The sequence below is a fragment of the Camelus bactrianus genome, chromosome 6 (genome assembly GCF_048773025.1).
Source record: "Camelus bactrianus isolate YW-2024 breed Bactrian camel chromosome 6, ASM4877302v1, whole genome shotgun sequence".
Taxonomy (NCBI): Eukaryota; Metazoa; Chordata; class Mammalia; order Artiodactyla; family Camelidae; genus Camelus; species Camelus bactrianus.
The window spans coordinates 774,526-788,924 of NC_133544.1; the positions used below are offsets into that span (position 1 = coordinate 774,526).

The 14,399-nt window shown below is 60.1% G+C and overlaps 1 protein-coding gene across 3 annotated transcripts in view; it reads right to left on the minus strand.

Annotated features, from left to right (window-relative positions):
* The window catches only part of MTA1 (metastasis associated 1), a 33,922-nt gene that overhangs the window by 18,719 nt on the left and 804 nt on the right, over positions 1–14,399 (minus strand). For all 3 annotated transcript variants that reach the window (XM_074364849.1, XM_074364848.1, XM_074364850.1), the window contains exon 2: positions 2,812–2,879. In XM_074364849.1, coding sequence (XP_074220950.1) covers positions 2,812–2,879 — 68 coding nt within the window. The remainder of the gene's footprint in view (positions 1–2,811; positions 2,880–14,399) is intronic.

The window sequence follows — 14,399 nt, forward strand, 5'->3', positions numbered from 1 at the left end:
CCCACGAGCAAAGCCCGGGCGCCAGGCAAGACCGGGACAGAGGGGCGGCCCGGAGGGGCTCGGCCTCAGGACGGACACCGACCTCCACGACAGCTGCCACCTGATGTCCAGAGGCGACTCCAGAGGCTTGGAAGAGTTCAGCAAACACAGAGAGAGAGGAAGCCCTGGGCAGCCACCCCTCAGGGAGAACACGCCCCTTCTAACGGATGGGAGTTTGCATGGTTTTAGTGACAACGCGAGGATCGCACCACGGCGCTAACCTTTGCAGAATTTAGTAGCATTTATAACATCAAATAAAATCATCTTGTGGTTTAAGAAAAGTATTATTTAACTCTAGCTACTGAATTCCACTAGACCAGGAGTCCTTCAAGAAAAAGTCTTAGGGGTTTCTCATGCCCCTTGAGCAGAAATTAAAAGCATCATCAACTCTGCTGCTTTGTGTGTTCACCACGAACGCCGCAGAGGGCTGCCTGCCGACCGCCCTCCTAGCTGCAGGTCGCGCAGGAGCAGAAAGAGAATGAAGAATTCTTCCAGAAGAAGGAAGTAACTGAAACGAACTTTATTCTCTCACTGAGCATCAAAATGAGTGACTGCAAGAGGGCCTGCGTCTCCTAGCGCCTGGGAAGAATCCAGGACACAGACCAGACTGTTAGGAGCACGGCTGGTCAGAATGGCTGTTACAGACTCGTCACCGGCTCCAGCGTTCAAGGGCAGTTAGACTTTCGCCCCAGCTGGGAATCTCAGCCCAAAAGGTGCCTCCCAGAAACGGCTCTGGAGACCGCGCGCTGTGCTCAGAGAGACGGGGACACGGCAGGAGGACCCAGCCCCGCGACAGGACACAGAGCAGCCGGGACAGTCTACGGCGGCGACCACGAGGACCAGTCACGCAGCAGCCTCGCGTCCTCAGGGCTCCATCTGCGCTGTGAACAGGCTGGGGCCTGGCCTGTCTTTCCGGCTTGTTCTCTGCTCTGTGCAGCCTCACCCACGCGGGCCCGGCTCAGGCCAGACGGAGGCCCACCCACGGCACCACCACAAGGCTGGGGCCAGCTCTCTGAGTGGGGTCCTCGGGCCCCCATCGGACCGCCCAGCTGGACAACCTGGGTGTGCGCCGGGAGATGCCTCTGGGGCTGCCTTCCCCTGCTGCACTTTTCTGATATTCCCGGACCCCATATCCCAAACCTGACTTTCCAAAATTTGGCATCTAATTCCACAGGGCCCTTCCCGGCCACAGAGGCTTCTCGGAGCTCCCCAACCCCTCAGGTCCATTCTGGGCCTCTCCTGCCTGGCCAGTGGCCAGAGCACACGGGGCCGGGTGGGGGCTCTGACCAGGGCTGAGGGGTCACCCGCACACTGGGCCAGCAGGACTCGAGGGCCTTCCCTCCTCCCCACCCTGCACGCTTCCCCCAGTCCCTCCCTCAACTCTCACACCCCAGCCTGCCTTCTCCTGTTCTTTCTAAATGGCAACTTTCTCCAGTAGTGTAAACACCTAACTTCCCACGGAAACAGCGCAAACGCAACATGTATGGAATCCCAGTTCCACGGAGAAGCTGGACGGTCCCTCTGCAGAAAGCCCAGGGTCCTGGGGAGGGGTCTCGAGGTGACAGACCCACCCAGCTTCACAGGAAGAGGAGCCAATGCCCACGCAAGCCCCGCAGACACCTTCACGCACAGAACCGTCTGCACTGAGAGGAAAGGGACAGAAACTGGGGTGTCCCACTCCTTTGCCGACCCGCCCCCCTTGACTGCGCTCCCTCAGTTCTCCCTCTGTGTCATGGCCAGAACAAGGGCACCATGGCCGCCCTCAGGACACCACCCTGTGTCCTGAGACCACCAGCCACCACGGCCCACCTGCCAGCACAACCCCACAGCAGAGACCGGGCCCTGAGCCGACACATGTAGGTGGGTGACCGCCTGCCCCATTCTAGCCAGGGCACGCTACCCCCTCCCCACTCTCGGTCGAGCAGACTGTGAGCAGGGCCCTGGAGAGGCACCAGGCAGGGTTCAGTTCCCAGCAGCGTGGTGGCCACACAGGAGGTCCCGGCCGCTGCCCCCAGCCCTGCTGCCTCCAAACCTGGCTCCAGGCCTTCCGGGAGCACCAGGTTCCGCCAACCAGCCCCACATCCTCAGGCTGGGGCCGGGGCCTCGGGACACAGGCACCACCCCCCCACCACTCTCCTGCTCCTGGAGAGCCTGGCCAGGAGTCAGGATGCAGCTGCAGCTGAGTCTGATCTCTGGGGGATCAGCACACCATGCTGGTCCCAAGGATCAGGCCACACTGTCTCCTTGCGGCTGCCCTCTCCCCCGGCGAGCACCTCCACCTGGAGGCCAGCAGCAGGCAGGGAGGGCCGCTCACCCTCTGGGCTGGCCCCATCTGAAGAGGAACCGCCCATTCCTGCGACCAAAGAGGCTGTCCTGAACCCGTGAGCCCCCTCCCACCACAGCCCTAGGCCCAGGCAGCCTCAGTCAGGGCACAACCCTGTTCCCCAGTCCACGGACAAGTGCCTGCCAAGGACGCGCCACAGATGCGGAGTGAGGGGGAAGCGAGGTTGGCATGAGCAAGCAGGAAGGAGGCGGGCCCGGAGCCCCCAGCTGTGCAGACCCCGTGGGGGACCCTCTCCGAACATCTCGCCCTCTCACAAGGGTGAGACCACCCAGGAGCCTCACAAAGGGCTTTTCGAAAAGGGGACGGTTCCAAAGAGATGCTCCTGGGATGGGAGCCGCTAAGTCTGAGCACATGGCAGCAGGGCTGAGGCCTCAGGCGCCCAGCTCGCGGTCACAGGGCACCCTCAGCAGGGAGGGGGCCGCACGCACCTTGTTGAGCTCTTCGATTCTCCGGATCAGGTAAGGGTTGCTGGAAGAGTTCTCGAAGTAGACGTAGTCTGCAAACAGTACAGAGAGAGAGTCAGCTGGAGGCAGGGAGCCTGCTGCCCCGCTCGTGGGGTGGGGGCAGGGATGGTGGGGTGGGGATGGGCGAGAGGTGGTGAAGCCACCCGCCATCCCGGGTGGGAGGCGATGTAACAGGAGCACTTCTACAGTGCCAGGTGGCGGCCTACAGCCCTCCCCACCCAAGGGACACCTTCCCGGGGCCGCTGCTGGCCCAGAGGGTGGGCCCCAAGAGCTATACAGCCAGGGCAGGAAGGACATTCACAGGCACTGCCACCGCCAGCCCCAGAGACCACGAGGGCATGGGTGCTGCCAGGCCCCTGCACCCCCAGACAAAGACGGAGACTGGGGACCAGGGCTGCCCGGGGAGCCCAGGGCAGTGAGGTCCCCAGGGTGCTGCCAGGCCCCCGCAAACCCCAGGCAAAGACGGAGACTGGAGGCCAGGGCTGCCCGGGGTGTCCAGGTGTGCAGGGCAATGGGGTCCCCGGGTCAGCACAAAGTCCCCACACAGAAGAACCACATGTGCTCTCTCCCCAGAGCCCCCAAGGGAGGCCCAGAGTGGGAGGCTGGGGGGCTCGCCCTGGAGAGCTGGGACAACCATGCGGCCACCCATCTGTCAGCCTAGCCGCAGCCCACGGTCCCCATCAGCAGCCCTGGGGCCGGCCCCTTGCGCCCAGGTGGCCCTGCTGGAGCCGGCTGGCTGGGAGGTAGCCTTAGCTGGAGCCTGCCCAGGTGCCGCAGACAGAGCCAGACGGCGACAAGGTGTGACCCCGAGGGGCGGCGGCTCCCGAGTGGTCTCAGGAGCAGGGTGCGCGGTGCTGGCCTGGTGGCGGTGGGCGGCCGTGAGAACAGTCACTGAGCTGCTCGCCCCCACCAGTGGGAGCACTGCAGGCAGGTTCTACCCCAACAAAGCAGTTTTTAGGAAAAAGGTCTCAAATCAAACAGCAGGCTTTCTTTCCAAGAAACGATGAAGAGCACGTTAAACACGGAGTAACTGCTCACACGTGCCAGGATTCCCCGCAGGTAGGGGCAGACAGCGAGGCAGGAGGGCGGGGGGCGGGCAGGTACACAACGGCCTCCGTCTGCCCCAGCACGGAGCCCCGCGGCGCCTGGGAACCACGCTTCAGCAGACGAAGGAAGGCAGGAACGAAGGCAGGAAGGGGCAAGAGCAAATGCGACGAGGCCCAGGCGGCCTGGGGGAGGGGAGGCGAGGGGCCGGGCCCGGGGGCCACAGGACCAGGGAAGGGGCGGGCGGGGCTGGACCGCCCTCTTGTTCGGATGGGCCGACTGTCCCATAGACACAAGGCACCGAAGCTCACTCGGTGGGACCGGCACCCTGACCCCGGCCCCGACCCCGACGTGGACAAAGGAGACTGAACTGGAGGTAAAAACCTCCCAAAAAAGAGAGAAAGAAAGGCCCCCAGCCCACCCCGGCCCAGATGGCTCCCCGGGTGAACCCTCCCCGACAGCGAGGGGAGACCGGGCGCCCGCGCGGCAGGGGAGGGACAGCCCGGAGCCCGCGGGCGACGCCTCTCCCGCTCGGGTGTGCAGCCTGCGCGGACGGAAGGCGGCCGCGGGGAAGGGGTGACACTCCTCGACCACGGGGGGTCGTCTGGGGACACGTCGGAATCACATCGACAGGACGAGAAGAAAAACCACGCGGCCCCTCCAGAGAAGGAGCTGACAAAACCGACAAACTGCCGACAAGAACTCCGAGGCAAACCTGCCAGCGGGGAAGCACGCGGCAGGGCGGTCTCCCCCGCCACGGGCCCTGCCACTGTGATGAACCTGCCGCTGCTCAGCGCAACGGAAGAGTGAGCAAATGAGGGGCACACAGGCCAGAAAGGAGGTGACGAAGCCTCCTAACTGCAGACAGGGCAGAGTCTACAAAACCGCTATCAAAGCTGGTGGGTGAGGGTTCAGCAAGCTCACAGGATACCAAAGACGCGTATTAAAGGCACTGTTTACAGTGGATCCAAGAACCAGTGAGCACGTAAGTATCAATTTAACCATTTAAAGACCCGAAGTTCTGTGCAAAGACTTATATGCTGAAAACTACAAAACACTGATGACAAAAATCAACATCTAAATTAACGGTAACGTATAAGGCATCATGGTTTAAAACGCAGACTGGCAACCTTTCTTGGTAAAGGGTCACATGGTAAATACTGTCTGCTTTGCAGGACAAGAGGCTCCACCAGAAATACTACGTAGGTACTAATATAATACATTTCCATCGACTTTTTTGCAAGCTCAGAGAACACGCCCACTGCTCAAGTCTGGGTTTGATCAGAGATCCTGTTTCTCGTTTTAACTTTCGACAGTAAGGAAACTGTATAAAGCAGTCTGTGATTCAAACGACGTTAGGCGTCACTGAAACGACCTTAGCACAGTGCAAGTTCTGCATTGAGTGCCACTCCACATAATTTTCAGACGAACTCACAAAAGGCCATCAGCAAGCATGTGGCAAAAGCTAACTTCCAAAAGCATTCAGTGCTTGACGGCGGTTAAAGAGGTTCCTCTCACGCTGAAAATCTTCAATTTCTGCCTTGAGTTTAAGAAACTGCAGTAAAATGTAACCAGTGCTACACCCTCAGGCTGCTGCACAGCAGGGCAAGTCAAAATGTTCAGCTTCTATTTCTGATAAAAATTCACAGAACTGATGGGAGTTAAGTCCACGAGGTCACATGAAGCTCCCTGTTGACACAACAGGTTCAATGAGGCATGAGATTCAAATATTTTGCACAAAGCACCTGCTGACAAGCAACAGAATGAGTAACTCTGGGCTTTAAGCACCTTAGGTTTCAAAAAGCTCCATCAAGGTGTCCAACCAAGCCCTTCTCTGCTCCACACACTTTATTACCAGCATCTGTAGCACGGCTGCTACTGGCCAGGGTTCCCCAGAGAAACAGAACCAACAGGAGACGAGTGTGTGCGTGTGCATGCGGTACACGTGTGTGTGTGCACGTGTCGGTTCATCACAAGAACCGGCTCACGCGTGCACAGGGGCTGAGAGGCTGCAAGCCCTGCTGTCCACAAACTGGGGACAGGACAGCTGGGGCTGTGACTCCGTCTGGGTCTGAAGGCCTGAGACCCAGGGCAGCTGGTGAAGTCCCGGAGTCCACTGGCCCGAGGACAGAGCGCAGGAAGTCTGCCCACCTCTGCCCCACTCAGGCTACAGGCTGGACACTGCTGGGCTGGGGAGCGGGGTCCCCTTTCCTCGGGCTCCCCAAACACCCGCCCAGACACCCAGAAACCACATCCCCCCAGCCCTCCGGGCCACCCCGTGCTCTGCCAGGCTGACTGGTCACAGTAACCACCACAGCATCTTAGTAGATCCCACTTCAGTTTGCACTAAGCCAGCATCTTCCCAGCTTCTCTGAAAACATCCTCGGACGTGCCCAGGCCACGCAGGCCCTCACAGAGGCCCGTGCCCGGGAGCTGCTGCCATGGAGAGCAGAGGGGACCCGCGTGGCCCCCGGCCCCCACCCCCGGCCCAGGGCTGCTTGTGCGGAGCAAGTGCTCAGCCGTGGCTGCGGCAGCACCACCGCTGTCAGTGAACGGCCTTCTCCGCTTGGCTGATAAATGAGCTGCTTACTTGGACATGCTGGTCGCCGTCTCAGCTCCAGTTATTTCTGTGAAGAAGTTCAGCGGTGCGAGATTCTCCATTTAAAATTCTCCCAGTCTCCGATTCCCATGCTGAGGTCGGGTCACACATGCCGTGTCCCTTTAGCACAGCAGTGTTGCCGTGGAAGAGTCAGAGCCCAGGCTCTCTGCTGGCTCCTGCAACAGGGCCACCCACAAACGTGGCACTGAAGCTCGGTGAGCCACGGCTTGTGGGTGCGACTCCCAGTGGGGTGCCACAGGTGAGTGGGGTAGCAGATGCTCTCACTGCTGTGGCCTCGAAGCAGCCAGAGGACACACGGGAGTGCAGGGGCTCAGCTGCGCCAACAAAACTTTATTTATGGGCACTGAGATTTGAATTCCACGGAATTTCTGTGTGTCCTAAAGCATTCTTCTTTCAATTTCTTTCCCTCAACCATTTAAAAATGTAAGACCCATTCTTAGCTCATGAGTCATACAAAAGCAGGCAGTGGGCTGAGCCTCCCAGCCCTGCAGGACTCAGATGCCAGCTCTCCCCTAACTGATCTACATCGTAGTTTCAGCATAATCCCAACCAAAATTCCACCATTTTTTTTCCTGTATAAACCAGTAAGTCAATTCTAAACTTTACACAGGAAATCCGAGATACCAGAACAAGCTACACAGTTTGGAAAAAGGAAACAGAGGATTTACACGCCTGATCAAAGATTTACCATAAAGTTACCATAATCAGGACAGCACATCGGCAAAAGTGTAGCTTGAAGATCAATGGAAAAGAACGAGAAACAAACGGAACCACAAAGACATGGAGGTGGCTGTGACAAAGAGGCCAGGACTTGAAGCAGGGAGAGAGTCTGAGTAACAGGTGGAGACGGAGCAGGTGGACACTCACGTGCAGCAGCCCAATCTCTACCCAAAAGTTAGCGACAATGAGTCACAGACTTAAAGGTAAAGCCTCTATGGGAAGAGAGGAGAAAATCTTGTGACCACACAACAGGCAGAATTCACACACAAAACAGACAAATTGTAAGAGAGAAAGATTTACAAAATACATCTCTGGTGAAGGACTGAAATCCAGGATACAACAAGCTCTCACAACTCAGCAGCAAGCTTCTCTCCAACTTTAAAACCGGGCAAAAGACCTGTGCAGACACTTGGCCAAAGACACGTGGACACAAACACACTGAGAGATGCTCAGAATCACTGGTCCACAGGGAAACGCAACGGGAACTCTGGTGAGATGTCCAGCACACCTGCCAGAATCCTGTGCAAACCCAAACCTGAAGAGGCGGAGTGCTGATCAGGCTGTGGAGGAACCGGAATGCTCAACGCTGCAGGTACAGACGCCCTGGGGGACCGTGGGGCTGAGCATGTGCAGCTCAACCAGGCAGCCCCACTCCCAGGCGCGTTTACTCACGAGAAACAGGAATATCTGTCCGCACAGAAACCTGAGCACAGGTGTTTACAGCAGCTCCACTCAGCCATCAAAAACAGGAAACATCCCTGTTCAAACAGCTGTGTCCTCCCAAAATCCGAGGCGAGATCCCACCCACTAGGTGACAGTACCTGGAGGCGGGGCTCTTGGGAGGTGGAGTCCCCACGAGTGGGGTTGCTGCTCTGATAAAAGAGACCTCGCAGGGCTCCCCGGCCCCGGAGGCGGGCTCTCACCAGACCTGGAATCTGTTGGATCCTTGGCCTGGGGCCTGCGGTCTCCAGAACTGTGAGAAATAAATGTCCGGCGTTCATGAGCCACCCAGCCTGTGCTGTCTTGCTACAGCAGCCCAGCGGGACTGAGATAGAACCAAAGGCCCATCAACTGCTGAGTAAACTGTGGGACATCCGTCAGTGGGACCTGTTCAGCAAGCAAAAAGGATAAATCTTGAATGCACTATAGTTCCTGTGTGGTTCCACTTCTGGAACCTTCCATGAGAGGGAAATCTGAGGCCATGGGAACAGATTGGTGGTCACAGGGAGCTGGGCGTGGGGTACATCTGGGGCACAGGGAAGCGTCCTGAGGATTTGTGGCAGCTACACAACTCTGCACACTTGTCCAAATCAAAGGACCATCGTGTAAAAGGATGCATAAAAAGTGTATCTCGATAAACCTGACTTTACACTTGAAAACCCACACACAGGCCACTCCCGTCAGTCACAGTGACCATGTTCCCCAAAGTCACCACCGACGCTGAATCATGGAGAACCGAGACTTCACACCAGAGAAACAAAGGGTCAGCGCCCCGCCAACTTCTGTCCACATTTTCACCGACTGATGAATACAGAACCTTGCTGTACGTGTGGTTCTGTTTAAAAACACCATGTTTGGTACCCGGTGTTGGTTCCTGAGCAATGAACTCAGCGGATGCATCAGAACTCCAGGCAGCAGGAAGCCCCTCTGACTCATGTGTTTTCTCCAGGAGGCACGTCCAGTCCCACCCCCAAACCCCCGTGCTCAAGGACCCCGGACAGCACCTCAGGGCTGTGCCAGGCCCACTTTAAACAGCGAAATCAACAAAAAGACAGAGCTGTGCTGGTGTGGTCCTAAACAGGCCGGCAGGCCAAGTGAGACTGGACCCCTTACTCTGCATGGCCACCTCCTGCACCTTCATTTGCTAACCTGGGCGCCCCTGCAAGCCCAGAGCCCGGGCCCTCTTCCCGTGGGCATCCTCCTCCTCGGTCCTCACCCCGGCAGCTCCATCTCTCCCGCCAGGCCTCCCACCCACACACCCCACTGGGCTGGCTGTGAAGGGACCCCAGGGGACCCCCAGAATACAGCAACAGCACTGGGAAGGCAGCCAGGGCTGCCCATATCATTGTCCCCACAAAGGTCCAGGGGCAGAGACCAGACCCTGCCTGGAGGGGAAATGGCCAGTGACCATGGGGCCTGGCCTCCCTCAAGGGGCCGAAGTGCAGCAGGTGTCCCCCACACCCCTCTGGGCACAACTGCTGGATGCAGGGACCACAGAGAAGGCCTTGCAGGTGCCCACGCGGGTCCTGACGCTGACCCTCATGGACAGGCCTGTGAGCTCACACCACTTCCACCAGAACACCCACCAGGAGCACATCCACCGCGGCCACCGCAGCCACCCCAGCCCCCTCATGTGGGGTGTGGCCGCCCTCTCAGAGGTGCCCCCCTGTGACACCCCCAATGCCTCAGGGGAGGCCTGCCCCTGCGGGGGCCCGAGGCGCCCACTCTGCCTGATGCCCACAAACAGGCCCTGAGCAGCCCGGGTGGCCCCCCGAGCCCGGACCTGCAAAGGGAGCAGCCACCGGGCCTCCAGGGCTGGTGGGTGGGTCCCTGCTGGGTGTGCTGCCCCAGAGCCTCATGGCTGAGGCCGGCAGCCCACATACCACACTCGTCCCCCACAGGAACCTGGGCCTTGACCCTGAGGCCCTATGCCCAGCTGGGCTCCCCTCGCAGTAACACTTGTGGGGGCTACGAGGGGCCAGCTGGGTGGAGGGCGTGGCACAGCCCTGAGGAACCGGGCAGGGCCAGATTACGGGGCTTCTAAGGCGCTCAGACTTGATGCCTCACCACAGAAGCCCACAGAAGCTGCTAAGCGCTCTTAAGCAGGGAGAGGAGCAGATCCATCCTCAGAAGGATCAACTGGGAGGCTGATCAAGGACTGCATGGCCTGGGGCCGGGGAGGGGGCGCAGGGCCCAGGAAAGTGACTGACACCAGGGCCCTGGTGCTCCTGCGGGAAGGTGCAGCTCCAATCCACGTCCCACTGACGAGGACCAACGAGGCCTCAAGAAACCTAGTGCCGCAGGGGCCCCAGAAACACTGGAGGGCAGGACACGTCCAAGGCATCCCCCACAGCAGGGATGCAAGGGACAGGGCACCAGGCTGAGGGCCCCAGCCGCCAGGCGCCCCCCTCCCCAGAACCACACTCTGACATGGTAGCTGCAGCCACCCAGAGCCCTTCCCAGCCCAGAACACCCGCAGCTGTGGAAAAGGCACCAGCACCCCCGTCTGTCCATCGCGGGGCCCTCACGAGCCCAGGAAGGCTGTGCCCCGTTGCCACTAGACACAGGCCACCTGCTCCCTGAAGACAGACGGGTGGGGGTACGGGGGATGGACAGAGACACGAGGGCCCAGGGCTAGACAGAACCCTGGGCAGAGGAACAGGACACTTTTTTAGAATATCAAATTCTTGCAAGAAGGCAGGCTGGGGTGTCTCAGGGAGGCGCCTGGGCCCAGCCCTCTGGGTGGGCTCCCCCTGGGGAGTGGGAGCAATGAGACCTGCAGGACCCCACCCGAAACCCAGGCGCGTGCACCCCAACGGCAGCAGAGGCAGCCAGGAGGAGGGGGCCCTGTGGCAACCTCACCCAAGCTGCCCTTCCAGCCCCCGCATGTCTAGCAACCCAGTCCACCCATCCAGATGCCCTGCTCTGAGCCGGATGCCCAAGAAGGCCGCTGCAGACTACAGGGGTGCCTGGCTCCCCGAGGACCTGCATACAGTCCAGAACAGCGCCGCCTGCCCCGAGGGGCTTCGGGCACGAAGGACCTGTTCCTTTGGACCATCTACCCCAACAAACCTGAACCACAGCTGTTTCTTCACTAACCCGAGACCTCAACAGCCAAGTCTTCTTCCCCAAGGAATGTGGAAGGCCAAAGAGGGCCCTGGCCCACTGGCCCCAGGCCTCCCTCCCACAGGAGGGCCTGCCCGAGGGGCCCCATCCCCGGAGGAGGCTGGCATGGGTGGGTGAGAGCCCTGCAGCCCCTCTCAGCCCCAGGCACATCGCTGGCGCCCCCGCCTGACCACGGGCCCCCAGCACCCGTCCGCAGGGCCTTCGCAAGCTCGGAATTTTCACGCGTGTGGATGTGCTACCCAGTCAAAAGTTTAAATTAAACAAAACAAGCCCAAGGAGCGATTGTGCCAACAGAACAGAACACAAACGACATAAACAGAACCAGCGGGGAGTGGAGGGCGTAACTCAGCGGTAGAGCCTGCGCTTAGGTTAGCATGCACGAGGTGCCGGGTTCAATCCCCCGTCCCTCCTCTATAAATAAATAAATAAATCGAATTACCTCCCACCCAAAGTAAATTTTAAAAACCCAGCGGAGACAGCAGGACACCAGCGAGCTGCCGGAGAGCTGGGGGTGCTCCTGCTGCCTTTCTGAAGCGTATTTTAAAAAATCAAACTACCCAAAAGAATGGGTGTTGCCTTCTCGCAACGAAAGAGAAAAAAAAAAGAGGAAAGCTGAGGGGAAATGGTTAGAGCCCGCCAGTGAATAAACACACTGCCCCAAACAGCACCCCAAACAGTAACCGTGCTGCCGGCGGTGGCTCCTGGGTGCTGGTTTTCGCTTCTGCCCTGAAACACGACAGGCCTTCTTTGCATTAAATGAACAGAGAGAATTGCCCAAGGTGCCCTCAGCCCACGGCTGGTTCCGGAAGCCTGTCCAGGACCCCAGAGAAGCAGGGGTCGTGGACCCTGACCCCGCCACCCATATCGAGGCCTCGCCCGCCACTCTTGCAGATGCCGACAGAAGGCCTCTGCCCAGGCCAGGTCACTTCCCAGGGAAGAACCAGGCTCTGCCCCCTCCCAGGCTGACCCACTCCGCCCAGCCGGTCAGCTGGCCTGAAGCTGCGGCCATGCCTTCGCCCCGCCCAGACACCCTGGCAGGGCCTCAGAGCAGCCTGCCAGGTAGAACGCAGGACACCCGGAGAACACTGCAGTCAGCTAACTACTTTCTAGTGTGAGTGTGTCCCATGCAACATTTGGGACAAACTTACGCTAAGAAACTGTTTACCTGAAATTCAAGTTGAAGGGGTATAAGCGAGAGGGTACAGCTCGGTAGCACGCATGCTTAACAGGCACGAAGTCCTACGTTCAATCCGCGGTACCTCCTCTAAAAATAAGTAAATAAACCTAATTACCTCCCCCCCCCAAACAACAACAACAACATAAATTTAACGGGTGTTTCCTTTTCCTCACTGAATTCAGCACCTCTAGGAAAGGCTCTGTTCTTAGGGTCCCGAGCAGGGGAAACAGACGGCGGGGAGGGAGGCCTTTCCCAGACCCCATGTCCGCAGTGCTCCCCGAGGCCAGGGCAGGCTGCCCAGACAGCACCAGCCCCAGGCAGCAACCGGCTCACGAGAAAGGGGTGCACTGAGAAATCTGTGTGGGCCCTGAGAAATCCGACACCCCTCCCCACGCGAGCAGCACCTCTGGACGGGACACCAACCCGTCAACTCCTGGCCCACCAGGACCACTGGCCCCGCAGACCAGTGGGACAGTGCCTTGGGATTCCAGCCAAAAGCCAGGGTAAGGGGAGTCCCAGTGAGAGCAGCCCCCGCCACAGACCAGGCCTCTGGGACACCCCCACAGGGACATAAACACTTGTCCCCGGGAGGGGGTCCCACAGGGCACAGATATCCCTGTCCACGCCGCGAGTAAACCGTGGCCAGGCCCCCGCCAAGTTCACAGCCAGATAGGAGGCTTGAAGCTCACATGTCAAACAGCGGTCCACAGCCTGGGCGGAGCGGGGACAGCCCCCTTGGAACCAGTGCCAACAAGCAGGCACAGTGGGGGCCCCAGCCCCCGCAGCAAGGACCAGCAGAAGTGTCTGCAGGGGACGAAGGTGCAGCAGCCGCCCCCTCCACCCCACACCAGCCTCCCTCCCACTGCCCCTTCCTCCAAGCTCGGTGCCTCCATCCAGGAGCTGGGTGCCTCCGTTCTGGTGACATTCCTTCATTTTTTCTACAGGCCAACATGACATGCGGGCCGAAGGCTGGGGGCCAGAGCTAAGACCACACCTGAAGAGGGGCTGCTGGCTGGGCACATCCAAGGAAGCACTGCACAAGCCCAAGGGAAGAGCAGACTGGAGGCTCTCACACAGGGCAGGGCAGGGGCGGTCTGCCCTGCGGAAGGGTGGTCAAGGAGGGCACAGGCCAGGGGAGAGCGCTGGGAGGGGCGGCTGTGAGGTCGGCAGAAGCCTGGGCCTTGACAGCTGGGGTGGGGGCAGAGGGAGGGGCTGCGGGTGCCGGGATGGAGAGGCCTGGGAAAGGACCTCCGAAGGTGATGCTCCTGCCTCCCCTCAACAGACAACGCCTGGATCAGCCCCTCCCTAAAGGGCCCCTGCACTCCCGCCTGCTCCCCACGTGTGTCCACCAGAGGCCTGCTGCTAAATGGGGTGCAGGCCCCCATTCCTGTGACCACCTCTGCGCCAGAGGGGGCCCAGGGGGCCGGGGAGGGCCTGACGGCCGGGCAGCTGCTGTGCAGACCCAGTGCACAGATGGGGGCGCGCCCAAGGTCACCAGGCTGGCCAGTGAAAAAGCAGCCTGAGGACACAGGTGATCTGGAGAGTGCAGCCAGCGCTGCTCTTGGCCCTGACACACCCCACCAAAGGTGGGCAGCTGGGCACCTCAGCTCCCTGGGACAGAGCGCTGAAGACGAGTTCAGAATCCCACAGAAAACCAGCGGTGCGTCCTCCTGGCGCCCCCTCCCCAGAGTGGGACAAGACCCAAAGCTGGGGGCTCCCTGGGGCCCACGTGGGAGGAGAAGGAGCCTGGGAAGGAAGCCCCCTAACCAGGCGGCCGCCCACCTCTCCCCAGTCCTGGCACAGCTCCTCCCTGCTCGGCTGGGGAGACAGGAGGCAGTGGAAAGTTTGGGGTTATCTCAGAAGCATGCTCGGGGTGACCACAGGCTGCTGAGACTCAGGACAGGGAATCCTGCTGGGGGAAGCCCCCAGCACACACCCGGCCCAAGGGCCAGCTCTGAGGCGCCCCTGGGGAGGAATGTGGGCCACACGTGGGGCTCCTCATCCCAGCACTCGATCCAGCCCTGCATGCCCCACTGGGGACTCCACACCCCAAGGACCCCAAAACTCCCGCTCCCAGGAGGGTAGCCAGCTCTCCAAGGCCATGTGCCCCTGCGTGGGGGTGGGGGGCTCCAGTCAGGCCCCTGG